Source organism: Callionymus lyra, chromosome 8 (assembly GCF_982586985.1).
Source record: "Callionymus lyra chromosome 8, fCalLyr1.hap1.1, whole genome shotgun sequence".
NCBI classification, from domain to species: Eukaryota; Metazoa; Chordata; class Actinopteri; order Syngnathiformes; family Callionymidae; genus Callionymus; species Callionymus lyra.
The window spans coordinates 17710775-17726586 of record NC_141825.1 but is presented as its reverse complement, the minus strand read 5'-3'; the positions used below and the strand labels follow the sequence as shown (position 1 = coordinate 17726586).

General features: G+C 34.6%; 1 protein-coding gene across 1 annotated transcript in view; it reads right to left on the bottom strand.

Moving 5' to 3' along the window:
* The window catches only part of cdh13 (cadherin 13, H-cadherin (heart)), a 336887-nt gene that overhangs the window by 23810 nt on the left and 297265 nt on the right, over positions 1-15812 (bottom strand). The window contains exon 13 of the mRNA XM_087796847.1: positions 3489-3722. Coding sequence (XP_087652973.1) covers positions 3489-3722 — 234 coding nt within the window. The remainder of the gene's footprint in view (positions 1-3488; positions 3723-15812) is intronic.

Genomic DNA, 15812 nt, shown 5'->3' with positions numbered 1-15812 from the left:
ATCAAATATGTGGACGAGTCACTGTTTAGTTTCTCTGCAAAGAGCCTCACCTAAACTTATATCAGCAGTAACATTTTCAACTGTGTTTAGTTAATATTTAATAAAACAATGCAATAAAAGTTGATGCTCTCTCTATTACATTATACTTAAATATTATTTAATATAACTTTACATTTGAGTTATACCATAATTAACGGTCAGAATCTGATTTTCTTTTTTTATTGCCATTATCAGAGCAGGATTCCACAAATTAGGTTTGTTTTGGTAGCATTGTGCAACATTAAACACAAAATAAAATAATTAAAAAAACATACAGTTCAACTATTTACACAGTGCAGATAAGAGACAGAGGTGGGAGGTTCCAGTTCAGACCGAAATGAGGTGGAGAAGTCGATGACTTTACAAAATAAGTTATCAGTACATTTTAAAAGGATTCAAAGGAGTGTGTTACATTTGTTGAGCAAAAGAAGATGAAACAATCATCGTGGTAAAGTGGTTGGATTGTACTCCAAGACGCTGAAGGTTAAATCCCAGGTATGGATAAGATGGTGTGTCCATTAGCAAGACACTAAACCAGGATTGCTCCTGATGTTGAGCTGGTGTGCTGCGTTGCAGCCTACTCCCATCAGTGAGTGAATAGGTAAGAGAGTTTCAAGCTGCTTGGGTAAATGTAGATTTTCTGTTTTTGTTTCAGCTAAAATTTGATATCAATGTAAATCGTTACAAAATAAAACACAGTGGTTTATTCCAAAACATAATAAGGGCAACAACATTTCAAAGATAACCGTAGTACAAATGGGAAATGATACCATTATGGCTTTTGTAACAAGACGAAAGAGCAATAAACATTTGAGGACTTTACTAAAGTTTTAGTTTCATTATCTCTAATGATTAAAATACTACTATTAAAAAGCCATCCATGTTTTTAACTAGCTTTTACCCATTTATTTTAAGAAAAAATATGTTTTTCACAAAAATAAATGATACCTACCAAAGCCCTCGTGAGTAGAACTGATCCGTGTGGAACATGTCGACAATGTTAAGGCTGAGAATTTTAACAACATAATTGTATTAACCTTAAATATGACTTTCTCAACTTGTATGTCTAGGACTTCTAATATTTCTTTCTTAATTTTAAAATAATTTGAGCGAATTTTTAGATTATATTAAGAAAAAAGATTAAATTATTATTTTTACTTGAGATTTATAAAGATTTTATTGGCATAATAAGGTTTATTATATGTTTATATAATGCTTTTTAAGTTATGGCATCATCTTTTAAAGTTTTCCCATCACATTTTTCCTTAAGGTTTGATCTCCAGAGTCAAAAACATTTCCGCTTTCTTCTGCTCTTTAAATGTGTTGTCAAAACTATCAATAATTAATGAGATATTTAATATAAAACATGTAATAATGTATTCTATCAACAAGTGTCATGAAATGTTCTATTTCCTTCTGAGCTTAAAGTCCTACTGGGCCTCACTGATAGATTTGAGTGTCATATTGAGCATTTTTTTTATGTGTCTGCACACTTACCCACTTCTTATTTTTTATTTTTTTTGCCACACACACATTTTGTCACACGGATCTGCATGCACAGCTGACAGTCCATTTGACTGTGAGCGTCCCCCTGCTAGCTATCTTTCTCCTGCAGCACGCCTGATTGAGGAGTGCCTGTACCTCCCTCTCCTGCTGTCACTCACCGCTAATACCTCTAGGCAGGTTTTTGCTCTTCTCTGTCACTCAATCGAACACAAACAGCATCCTGGAATCAATGTCTCTGCCGTATGTTCGACTCCCTCCTCATGCCCTTGAATCATTTTGCTCTTTTTTTTTTTTGATGTCGTAGCGTTTGACACCTGTAGCTACACCTGCTCCATTCTTGGCCTATAAACACAGAGGGTGCCTCTGAGAGGCCAAACATAGCGTGTGGTTTTTTATTTATCTCCGATGAACAAGCCCAGTGTGGATTTTTCGAGATCGCTTTATGTCATCTGTTCCGATTTTGTCATCAGCCATTTTAGTGGCAGCTTTCTTGTGATTTATGGGTTGATGAAGCTTCATGAAGCATCGTCTAGTATGTTATAGAGAGAGAAAATTATATTGGTATTATGAATGGGTAATGATACCGAGATGTTAGTTTTATAGCTATAATAGTATCAAGCATTTATTGCCATCTAGTGGGCTCTTTTAAAAGGAGAAACTGCTTCATGAAGCTTCGTCAAGTCATCACCAGGTACTACAGATTTCTATTCAATTTGCTGATGATACATATTAAGTGGTGGGCCGTGCATTTCACACAGGCCTTCAGTGGCGCACTTTTGAATGAATCCACCTCTCATTAACTACTTTAAGGTTAATTTTCACCACAGGGATCTGACAGTGTTATGTTATAGGTCAATAACACGTTTAGATCATCATCAAATCAACACAACATCAGTGCATTATATCAAAATATCACTCCCACTACAGTCTGTGTGGTTTCCATGGCCACAATACACATGCTCTGTAATCTAATCGGTAGATTACTGGTACTGATACCTCTTATCTATTATTTATCTATACTATACTATTTAATTAAGATCAATTCTAACAGAAAGAAAATGACATTAAACTTACTAAAAATCTTGAATTTAATTTTTAAGCGTTAGTATATTTGCAGTCCAAGCTGTTTTCAGGAGAAATAAAATTAAAAAAAAAAATTCCATTGCAACTTGTCAGTTTTTCTTCAGAAAAATATTTTATCAAGTTTTATCACATTTCATCAAGTTTTTACCAGGCGTGGGTATCGATTGCTATTGGCACTGAAAGTAGAAGCATGTTTCGATACCACACAAATATTTCCGTTGGTACCACAAAAGAACCGAAGTTTGCTACCAAGTTCTATTTTTTTTTTTTAAAGTAATAATAAAATAATGAATGATTTGATGTCTTCAATGCTTTTCTATCAGCAACTACAGCTACAATCTGCAGGTGATTTAGCAAGCTTGGCCGTACAAGGGTAAACAAAGCGATGACAAGGCTATTTGAGTCAAACAACTTTCTCCGTGCTTAGACGATCTCAACTTGCCTTTTGATGGTTAAATCCAGACTCTGCTCTATTGTAATTAGATAGTTATTGCAGAAACTGGGACAACTGCCTCGATTTCAGGACATTAGCGCTCAGTTAATGTGCTTCATTACGCGGACCAAGAACTAACAGTCCAGTACTCTGCTTCTGCTTTGAATAATATTATATCAATTTGCATTGTATTCCTCCCAAAACACTATCCATGTAAAGATCCCAAACTGTTTATTCACAGGTTGTATGACTAAAAGATGCAAAGAAAAACAACTGCTGTTTGGAAAAATAGTTCTGTAAAATGAGTCCCTAGCATAATTTTTTTTTTTAAATAAGTTGCAATTATGTGAAAATGTGCAGCTATATAGTGCCAAAAATGTCTGAAGTTATCACAGAGGATAAATACATGTTGGAAAAACAAACTTACAATTAACTCTTGTCACTTTCCATGTTTTGTCCAGGCCCTGTTGCTTCCCCAACTCGATTTTAAACGGGGCTCCGTTGGGGGGAAGGTCTTTGTCCCGACCTCCAACGATGGCCACGTTCATGTCATGGGCGTCTTCACACACCCTCGCGATGGACGGCACCACAAACGGCGCGTTGTCGTTGAAGTCCTCCAGCCGTATGACCAAAGTGCCCGTACCTGTGGCAGGTGGGTTTCCTGAAGACGCAGATAAAAAAAAAAAAGGCAATGAGAAGATAGTTTGTTTGTTTTTCATTGTCCGCCCTGTTGATCACGTTGAACAACCCAATATGAAGATTAATGTTTTGAGCGAACGTGCAATGGAAAATAATATAATATGTCAGGAAAGCACGCACAAACTCTGTGGTTTATTCTCCTCTAAGTGGTTTCATTCCTCAAAGTCAAAACTCTTAGAGACGAAGTCAACGAACAAAGAAAATGTGGAGACAACGTGAAACGCAAACCTTTCTAAGCGAGTTATGAAACACGTTCTTCTGAAACAAAGCTGGCTCGATCAACCCAAATCCAACACGTCATTACGCCACTCGCTGAATATGAATCATTCTTTTGTAGCATTCAAACTTTGAATATAAGTTGGATTTACAATGCATGACAGGACTTTGCCAAACCAGCTTTTGGCATCGTGATTAGAGGTTAGTGAACAAAAAAAAACAACAATCCAAAGGTCAGCTAGCAATTAGCCTGACCTAGACAAGATCTGTAATTAGAAAAAGAAAAGGCTCCGTCGACTTCTCGGGGTTAAAACATAATAAGGAGGACCGAGAAACAGGAAGAAATGTCAAGATGTTAAGAGGAATTTGTCAAAGGCTTGTACAGAGGACGATATTTAAAAAAAACAACTTTAATGCATTAATAATGAACACAACCTGCGACGGACTGTCAAAGTCTTCTGAGAATAAAAGCACCTTTAGAAGGACCTCGACCTTTAAAAAGAATGCTCTTTGGAGCTTTTTAGTAAACGTATGACTCTTGAACAGAAACATCCTTAAACAAAACACCACATTATAATTAAAAGTCTACTCTTATTTGTTCTACTTTCATTGTTCTACTTTCATTGTTTTTCACATGTAACACAACACAAAGCAAAAGGTTGATAATTGCACTTAAAATACATTATAGTGGTGTTTGTTGCACAGGCTTCAGCTTTCATTTTTCGTTTTACACAACAAAGAAGTGCACTCAACTCAAAAGAAATAATCCCAATACTAATTTCTAAGCTTTAAGCAAACCCAGTTGATATTTTTCCCCATGCTGCTAAATCCTTTAACTGTTGCTTTCCTCCAACACAAACACAAAGCAGTTCATTTGTAAGTAAGTAAGTAAGTATTTTTTCTTTGTATAGCACTATTTGTAAAGTGTACAGCTGAGTGACTGTTTGTCTCTTATGTTCCAGGAGTAAAATGCAAATTTGTATTGTAGCACACTTTGTATCCTCTTGTCCTCAGTCATCACCAGGATCTCCCAGGATATAATTGTGCCTTTAGCTGCGGAGGACGTAATTTCTGCTGCCATCTAGTGGCTAGAGGTTTAATTGTAACACAAAAATGAACAAACACTGTAAAATATATATAAAGTTATTTTTGGCCCTTTTCGATTATTCAAATAAGAAAGTTCAATAAGTCTTATTATTAAAATTGCATTTACAAAACTCCAAATCATCCCATGGGTCAAATAAGAACACACAATGCAAGGTTAAATGCTAATCGCTAACTACTTCAACAAAAAAAATCCAGTCTGAAGTTCTCAGTTTGTTAACTCTTGATATGATGTCACGTGGCTCTCTTGGAAAAAAAATGAGACATCTCTTACTTAAAGGTCAATGTGACGTAACAGTTGAAGTCCCTTGTAGACACCATGCTACTATAGCATGATTCCACATCGTGCAGTTGGCTCTTTATTCAGATTTTTTTTTGTTGTAATTTGTGATCTTGCATGACTTTAATAAAAAGGTGTCATATGTCCTCACTATGACATTTGCCACTGGAACAAAACCTCCAGTGTCTTGTAATGGAAGAGACCGACATCACTTAATACAGTACAATACAGAATCCCTGCCCAGTCCTGATGTACTTTTATGAGTCGATTAAAAAAAATGAAGGAAACACCAATACATACACACAGGCTGTTTTGTATATTTGACAAATGAAAGTGCGTGCTGGATAATACTCAGGTCTTCGGAATGCAAGGGGTTGATGAACCAATAATTGATCTAATTAAACCGTAACGGCTTCATTATTATAAGAACACACAGAAAATCAGTCGAACTTCCTAGTTTAACATGCTGTGTATGTTTTAAGCCAGCGATGGATCTTTTTATGTCAATGTGTTTGAATGTCAAATTCAATGATTCACCCTCGTTGTTCACTCAAAGCCAGAACACATCCCTGACCTCTTGAGACCCTGATACGAGGCCCACACAGTTCACGGATCTTAGAGCCCCGCGTACTGCTCCGGTTCAATATAATGAGAGGTCCTGAACCCGAGCCGATGTATTCGTCTTCTGAAAGGATTACTCTTATTATTTATTTGTTCAGCAAATAGTTCATTTGATTTTGAAGCTCCCCAATCAATTAACATTCCCTGACCCTCGCCTCCTTCATCACATGGAATATTTAACCTTTTTTTAAGCATTGACTATTTTTTTTTATAGTTTATTTTAATTATTTCTACATTTATTTCTACTATTTTTTATTTAATCATTGAATTCAACAATTTGTATGTTGAATTGAACTATTATTATTTTTTTCATCAGAATCTAATTCAAAAAATTGAATATTCAAAAAACTGAATATACATTATATATTCTTATTTCACATATTTAAAAATACATTTCAAAACTGTGAGTCTTTTTTAAGTCTTAGTCTTTTGAATTGAATGTAAAAAAAATTGGTTACATGGTGACACCGGAAAATAATAACTGTAAAATAAATATTGAATTTATAAAATTTATTTTTGAAATATTAGAAGTAGAATATCAGACTTCATGTGTAATAAAAAACAAAACAATATTTTATTAATAATATTTTTGAACATTTTACGTTTTGAATTTAATCAATAAAAATAAATAAATTAAAAACTGATAAACACCCATCAATAACAAACTGATAATAAAATCTCTCTCTAAAACAACATAACTATAAACTATATAAAGTTTATCCATCCATCCATCCATCCATCCATCCATCCATCCATCCATCCATCCATCCATCCATCCATCCATCCATCCATCCATCCATCCATCCATCCATCCATCCATCCATCCATCCATCCATCCATCCATCCATCCATCCATCCATCCATCCATCCATCCATCCATCCATCCATCCATCCATCCATCCATCCATCCATAAACACTTCTTTCCCAGTTGCAATTTTGTAAATTCTGCACATCCACAATATGACGTTGTGTGTATGTGTGTGTCGTGACAAGACGATATTTGGGTTGAACGCCAATAACTTAAGTGTTTTGATATTAAATCCCGGAGGAACGTTTTCTCATCTTGACTGCATTACTGCAGCATGTACAGCAAAATGACAATAAAAGCTGGAGTTGATTTGATCTATAGGAGCTCCAACAGTTGAGAACGTCGGTGAACAGACTCCTGACTCGAGAGAGAAACTCTCCTCGCAGCACATTGGCAGCTCGGTGGGAGGAGGCGAGTGTCCTGGGGAGACGCTGTGAGCTGCAGATAAGAAGCCTCGGAATGAGGCTGTAAAGTTTCGCGCTGGCGACGTGGAACTCCGCGGTGAGCGGTGGGCAGAGGTGGTATTTCACACAAAGTTAACATTTCAAGACGTTTTTACAGTCACTGGAAAAGCACTCTGAGAGCGCAGATGTCCGCAACGGCAGCTCAGGTAACCTGCATCACATCAGCTATGGAATAAAGCGACAATACGTAACATTTTTATTTATTTTTTTGGTTTATATTTTTGCCTTGTTCAGTTCAGTTCAGTTCAGTTTAATAAAAGTTATATGCAATTGAGGTTTTAATGGTGTTTAAAGTACCAGACTATTGAGCAGAAAGTGGCATCTACTGAAAAGTAAAGAAAAGTAAAGTGAAGTAAAGGTGTGAATATTGATACAGCAATATATTGTGACATTTCTTTCAATATACTTTGAGACTGTAGCATTGTTTTCTGGGGGGAAATCTGCAAAAACGTATTTTATCTTTTTATCATAGTTCTTTTTTGGTTGTAAGTGTGTACAAGATAAAATAATTAGATTTTTTCCCAAACATTTATATTTAACATAAAAATATTCAGTGTTTGTTCATTTTCGTGTTGCAATTAAACTTCTGGCCGCCGGATGGCAGCAGTCGTTACGTCGTCCGAGCTAAAGGATACAATTAAAACCTATGAGATCCGGTGGATGACTGAGGACTAGAGGATACAGTTGCCTCCAGCAGCCTTTAAAGCTGATGTTTGGACATATTTTAGCTTCAACAAAAATTTAATAATTTATTCTGCGAGAACTAGGGCACTACTACAAGTATATACTTGTTCTTACAGTATTGCAATATAGCATATCGTCATCCCTGTATTGTGATTGATTGTATCGCCGATTGTGAATCAAACTGTGTGATTTTCACTGTGAATTTGTTCCATTTTGTCCAATTTAACTACATTATATAATCTTAAGGTATAAAATTAATAGCCTTTGATATGATTATATTTATTCCTCAACAATGTAAGTAAGTAAGTAAGTAATATTTATTTATATAGCGCTTTTCGAGACCAGGGTCACAAAGCGCTTAAACAATCAAAACAATACTCAAAAAAGTACATACTTTAAAGATCAAGATAATACTGAGAACAACACAGGAGTTCCAGAAATTCAAGGAAAAGCCTGAACAAATAGAAACGTCTTAAGATGTTTCTTAAAGGAGTCAATAGATCCATCAAGGGCAAAGAGAGAGGAAGATCGTTCCAAAGCTTAGGAGCAACAGCCTGAAAAGATTTCTCTCCTCTGGTCCTGAACCGTGTGCGTGGAACCATAAGTAGATTCTGATCCACAGACCTCAGAGCCCGAGCTGGGGTGTAAGGCTGGATCAGATCAGTGATGTAACATAGAACTAAGATTAACTTCCTTTTTGGCACAAAAATGTAAAAACTAAATGTGCCAAACGTTGCCACTATTAAACCATTTGACGGCCACATATGTTGTTCGACACAAACAAACAAACAAAAATATCAAAGTCGTCTTGGTGGATGTAAAGATCTTCCATGTGTCCAAACTCATTGCAACTTGTATGAAATATATTCTGTGAAGCACAAGGGAAGTCAAACACGAGTTCAAAGGGTTAAATCAAGACATATTTTCACCACTAGAACATAAATAATTGGCTTTATGCACCACAGAATCAAATCTAACCTATAACCACCTGGCTGAAAGCGGGTAAGCCTTGCTCTACGGTAAAGTGAAAATAAATTGAACCAGTTTGTGGCCAATCAGGCGCGACCGTAGATGTTCCATTTCCACTCGGTACCGGCAGAATGGCGGCGTTGCGCCATGTCACTAAAAGGATGTAAATTTCTTTCCATTTTCAGGGGGTGGGGGGTGACGGGGGCTGGAGGGGGGGCATCGTTGTGCTTGGCTAGATCCAAATGAAGCTGTTTGTCTTCCCAAATGAATACTTCCCACACCCTAATCACTCCATTTTCTCCGATCTACCCTTCATATCTGCCACGCATCATGTTATCTCCGACCTGACTCAGCACTAATGGGGCATAACTGCTGGCCCCTAATTCACACCACTTTGTTGCAGAGTTGCACGCTCTTCCGGAAAACCTGGAGCTGAAGACGGACTACCGGAGATTCACGGCTGAGTGTTTTGCATTAGTTTGAATGAGCCGTCATGAGCAGGACCGGCTTCTCAACACTAGAGGTGTTAGAAAATCTGTTTCTGTTTACAGCAGCGGTAATTGACAGCTCTGAGTTCCACAACTACTGCACATGTGGGGCCAAATAAAACTTAAAAATTAATTATATTAATTCATTAATTTAAATAATAAAAAAAATGTAATACTTCCACCGTAATACTTTTTCTTTTACAAATAATGTTGATGTTCTTATTCCAATTTCCTAAAAAATCTATTTCAAATTATATGTTATATATTTTTAGTATATTTTTTAAGTCTTAGTCTTTTGAATTGAATGTAAAAATGTAAGTATAATGGTGACACTGGACAATAATTAATTTAAAAGTCTCTAAATTAAAAACATATTTAATTTATAAAATGTAATTTTAATTTTAAGGAAAACATAAATCACCATGTCTTAAAAAACACAATTAATAATATTTTATAATAATACTTTTGAAAATATTTTCAATTGAATCAATAAATTTTTTTTAAAAATAATGAAAAAAGTAAAGAAAAGAAACGCGACCTTAAAATATAGAAATAATTAAAGTAAATTATTGGAAAAATATAATTAATGATTCAAAAACCTTTATTATTATTTGGTATTGTATATTCTGATACAATTGATGAATATTTATTTCACGATAATGTAGCGATATTAGACAGAACGTTATAAATTCTGCAACGTCAAGTTCCCAAATGCAGTATTCTTGTTCCTTAAATATCACACTATATCGTATCCTTGCCCCTGTATTGTGATACGTATCGTACGACTCTTGCGTACACTAGCCTTAACTTGGTTATTCAATCCGATTATTGGTCAGTGATTCCGAACTCAGGCCTGCGGGCCACATTCGTCCCCTGATGTAATTAAATCTGGCCCACAACATAATTCCATAATGTCATTTATCAATGCCCCCCCTCAACCCCATAACAAGCACTCACACCACTCATACTAGTCCCATAATGCACTGCTGCGAAAGCCTCGTTGCTGTTTAAATTAGATTTGTATTCTAGATTTAACAAGATCAGTTTCAGAAAATGTAATAAAGGTTAATCTTGTTTGGCCTGTTGTTCTTGTAGGACATTCCTGTTGCAACTATGAATAAACAGAACGCCGTTTTTTTTCAAACGACACACATATTTAGCAGCAATAAAATTGCGATACTAGATTACATTGATTGATGTTTTAGTTTAGCAATAAACTATAACTGGTTCATACGTAAACATTTGTATTCATTATTTGATTTTCTTTTTTATATTTTGTATTTATGACTGTCCAGAAAGGCTACTCTTTTTGTTTTTGTGATACTTTTGTTTATTTGTTAGCTGCAATGGACATTTATCCTTATTGTTTTTTTAATTATTATTTACTGGAAGATTAGCAGAATTTTTTTTTATTACTTTAAAATTTTGACCCAGGGTTACTTGTAGTGATGGGCTGATGAAGCTTCATGAAACATTGTCATGTTGTTTAGAGGTGGCACCAACAGTTTAAAAACGATTGTACAAAACCAAGGAAAATAGTGCAGAGACCGCCATCTAGTGGACTCTGAAAATAATGACACTGCTTCATGAAGTTTCATCAGACCATCACTAGTTATTATTATGCATATTATTTAATAATAATGATAATAATAGATCCTATTTGTATTGCACTATACATTCTGTCAAAGTGCTACAGGTTTAAAACAAGATTAAAAACAAGAGAGTACTAAAAAAATGACAATAATAAGAATCATCAATATACTTTACTCAAAAGTATATAGCTATTATTTACTTGCAACTGTTGTTTAATAAAAGTTAAAAGTTAATTCAAACCATTTTGAATTGACTGCAACACATTTAATTTAAGATGATTAGCAATTTCATTAGAAGTTGTATCTTCTCATATAACTTCAGCCTTCGGACATTAGAGTAAGTATTAGTTGCTATTAAAGGTTTGAACCTTTACGAAACTGTCCCTCGTTTACTCCCATGATTTAAAGAATAATATATATTTCCTGAAAATTGATAGACTGAAGTTAAAGAATCCATTTCCATTTTCACCAATTTCTTTCAGCAAAGTTCAACCTTTATAAATCACTTAATGACTCTGGACGTAAGTCACACTAATTGTAATGACATTAACTTGTAATAAAATGTAAAAAAAAAGAAGAAAAAAACGTCATTAAGACATTTCCAGCAGCTACGACTTGAAGGTGAGAGAAAGAGGGATTTCGGAGCCGAAAAGGTTGGAAGGTGGAGCAGGGTAATAAAAGAACAAAGCCATTTCTCGTTCTACATTTACTGGAGATCTGACCTCGAACAAGGCATTTAACCTCAAACTGCTCCCTCGCTGCTATAGCTGTGGCTGCCAATTTTCCAGGGTTCCGGTAATAATCCTTCAGGGAGCAATTATAGTAAATTTAAGAGCAGAATTTCATGCATATTTAACAATGATGTTAAAGGTAAAAGACACACGACATTGAGGGACACCATGAAAGAAAACCTGGAGACGGACTCATAGGAGGGAATCGAAGCTGTAAGAAAAGTAGTAAAAGTTTGTGTCTTTGTAATTGTCTCTGCCTTGAGTAAGGTAAGTATAAATCCTACATATTAATATAATTTAAGATGGAAAACTATTGAGACTTAGTGTAGTGTAGGAGCTATGGATAACTTCCTTCAAGTAAAGCATTTAATCTAATTCATTAAAACAACATATATTATAATTGTGTAGGTTCATGGGATTAACTACAGTTTTTTAGAGTTTTTTTTTTTTCTAGTTTGGAATAAACCTCATGCAGCAGCAGTGAGAAGCCATACAAGTGAATGACATAACGTTTTTAAACACAGATGGAACTAAATGACAACACTGAGATCAAATCCCTTCAGAATTAGTTAAATAAAAAAAATAAAAAAAATCACAACTTCTTGGGTACTGTTGAAAAATCTGTATAAACTAATTTGTCAAGATTGTAAAACATCTATCTATAATTTTGACATCAGATATTTATTTAGGTTCAACAGCACCATTAAAAAGCTACTCTACTCTTTTACTATGTTTTTTACAATAAACAAAAACTACACAAGTGTATTTAAATAAATGATAAGATATTATTTACCATAAAAAAACGACTTTAGACAATATACACAATAACAAAACATGGTTTCATATCTACACACTTTTCTTTTAGATACACGGTTGCAATTGTTTACTCAGCAATTTTTTTTCCCCCTTGTTGCTTTATAATCGAGTGTCCAGCAGGTTCCTTATTTATCATGTAAACACGGCGGATTAATAAACAACACAACATATTTAAGGTTATTAGTTAACAGCTTCCTCAGCAGTGTTTTGCTGGGTCATCATTTTTATTTTCCTCTCAAGCGAGAGCTCTGGAATTGCTGTTTCATTTTACCAATTACTTCATTACAGATATTGAACAGCGGCTGCCTTAATACCATTTTAACATGAAATTGAACCAGAGGCAGGAAGCTCTTAATGGGATTGTGGATATTTTAGGCCGTGTTTAATCCTTTTGATTGTATGCTCTGGAGTTCATGAACAATGTGATCTTGTTTTTTAATAACTTCATTTATATTTTTATATAAATACTTAATCCAGGGATGTGCGGCCATCTATTCACACCTCTGGCGCTGTGAGAGACGGCTGCCTCTCCAGTAGCTCCCGGTCCCTAACTCTACTTTTTTTACTTTTTTTTTTACTTTTCCCACTAAGGGATAGCGTGCCTCAGAAATTTCCCTGAGAGTGTCATCTCAAAGGGATCAATAAAGTGCAGTCTAAGTCTAAGTCTAAGGGAGGCAAGTGAGTCAGTGCCTCACCTCTCAACGCGCAATCCACCACAAACTGCGTTGATACATGCAATTGACTTGCGCTGGTTGCCGTATCTCTGAACGTCGCCAATGCTCACAGATACGTTTATTTGCCTTGATATTCCACAGTCTGGCTGATGTCTTTAACCATTAAAGTTTAATGTTTGTAAGGGTCTTATTTAGTTTCGCTGATCGGACAGACAATTGCTGTGAAAAGGCAAAGTTTGAGGCACACACTAATGTGCCTCCACAAACTACGTCACATCTCCATTGAGGCGGAGGTACTTTTAAAACTAACGGATATAAGGTCAACTTTTACAAGAAAGCAACAAAGGTTTGTGTGGCGAAGGACAAGTGCATGGACTTTATCTACAGATAAAGGTAATAGCAGAAGCGGTTTTAATTTCAATTGTATAAAAAAAGAGATAAGACTAACATAATACGATAGAATATTTAAAAACTAAATGTTGGTCTTGAATAAAATATGATTTATTTTTCTCACGCTTATATTGACCCCATTTAACACTCAATATTTATATTTTCATTATAATAAATTTTAATCCCTTTTGCTTAAATGTAGCCAATCACAGAAGGCCTGGCACAATATTAACTGATCAAAAGCAACAAAAGGCGGGTCTATTATTTCATTACAGCACCACTACTCTTACATTGATAACAACGTGTGATCAAGTCGTCGTAATTTAACATTTTAATACAAATACAGTGCTGACATCATAATGCTGGTTGAACTAGCTTAGAAACAAATATTATAGAGTAAAGAATAGTTTCGTAAATGAGAATCAAGTACATACATCTTTTAAAAGTCTTGTAAATGCACTAAATTTCAATGTTTTAAACATACATAAATCAGAAAAGTTGAGAAAGAACACAATTCTAGCAACAGCCAAATTGGAAAAAGAAAAAGATAACTACTAAAATGAAGGAAAATAACGCAAAAAGAGAGAAGAAAAAAAAATAAGGCACTTTTGGGAGCAATTAAATGAATGGTTACCCATACTCTTTATTTAAACTCTCTAAATGCATCAATTATTTTCGAAAACCTCACCTTTGTACTCTTAGCAAGCAGCTTCTAAAAGCCCCTTCTTGGATTCCACTCACTCAAGAAACTGAGTAGTCATTACATTGCATTATTGTTTATATTTGTTCTTTTCAACTCGCAATATCTTTTCAGATGCATCATCATCATTTCGTCCAATTTTCATGTTATTTTCCTGGAAATGATTAATGCAAAATTTACATAAAAACTCTTTCCTAAAAAATGATCCCAGTTGACATTAAAGTACAATCATTTATTAGTTTTAATGCAAGTTGTGTCCATTTTGTAAGAGCTCAGTTTGTGATGTAAGGTTTCAATAGTGCCATCTAGTGGGCACTGAAAAAAGGATACTGCTTCACAAAGTTTCATAAACCAATTATTAGAAAATAGCCTCAAACGAAGATAAGAGTTGTTTCCTCCACCCAACTTCTTTTAATTGTTTGTGAACAAAATTAAAAAAGATAAATAGCAAAAAAACTTCCTGGAAATATTGTCAAAATTAACCTTATTTTTTAATCGTAATATCTGCCAGGTTTATTTGTGTAGAAGCAACCACATACAAATTCAACCCAGAAAATGAGCGACGATTGGATCTAATTCAAAAATGGAATCCAACCATCATAATCTGAATAAAATTGTATTGTTAACGCGCCAGATCGTATTTTTTAACATTAAGCCTTAACATTTATATATATATACATATATATATATGTATATATATATTTTATTAAAGTGCTACATGTTTAAAAGCTATTAAAGTGATATTTCACCCACAATTCTAATTAACTCATTTTCTACTCACCCTTGTATCGACTAAAGAGTTTGGATTATTTCAAGAGTAATATGTTCCTTTTTTTAGGTGAAGTCAGAAATGTGTGTTCCTTCCTAATGTAGCCAAGTTGTTGACGTCTTCATCTTCGTCCAAAAAGACACTTTAAAACATCCAAATACCTCCATACTGCTCGTCTGTAAAGTCCCTCTTGACATGAGGAATTGTTTTCAAAATTCTTGAATAACTTGTTTGTAGCTGAAGCTCCCTAGTCCCTCAGCTCCAGCTTGTTTGTCGTCATTGAAACACTTTGCAAGTTTGCAAGATTTATGCTTTTAATCTTCCACTAAAAACAAGCTTCAAATATATACTTCATACATTTTTTTGATTTTTATTTCTAATGTTGAGGCTTTAATACAAGATGGACGATACACACAAGCATTATGGAGGTTTTTGAATGTTATATAAGTGTCGTTTTGGACAAACTGAAGACAATTAGATCAGTTTCGGTGTTAAAATGAACAAACATTTTTTGTCTATAACTCTTATGAGGGACATATTACTCTGAAAATAATTCCAACCCTTCGTTGACATGAGTGTGAGTAGAAAATGAGTGATATTTGAATTTTGGGTGAACCATCACTTTAAGAGTCCTCAAATAGGACACTCACCTGAATTTAAAATTTGTTGGAACGATAAAGTTTTCTATTCAGAACATTTTTATTTTAACAAACTTATATGCATGGCACTGAAATACCGAGTTATT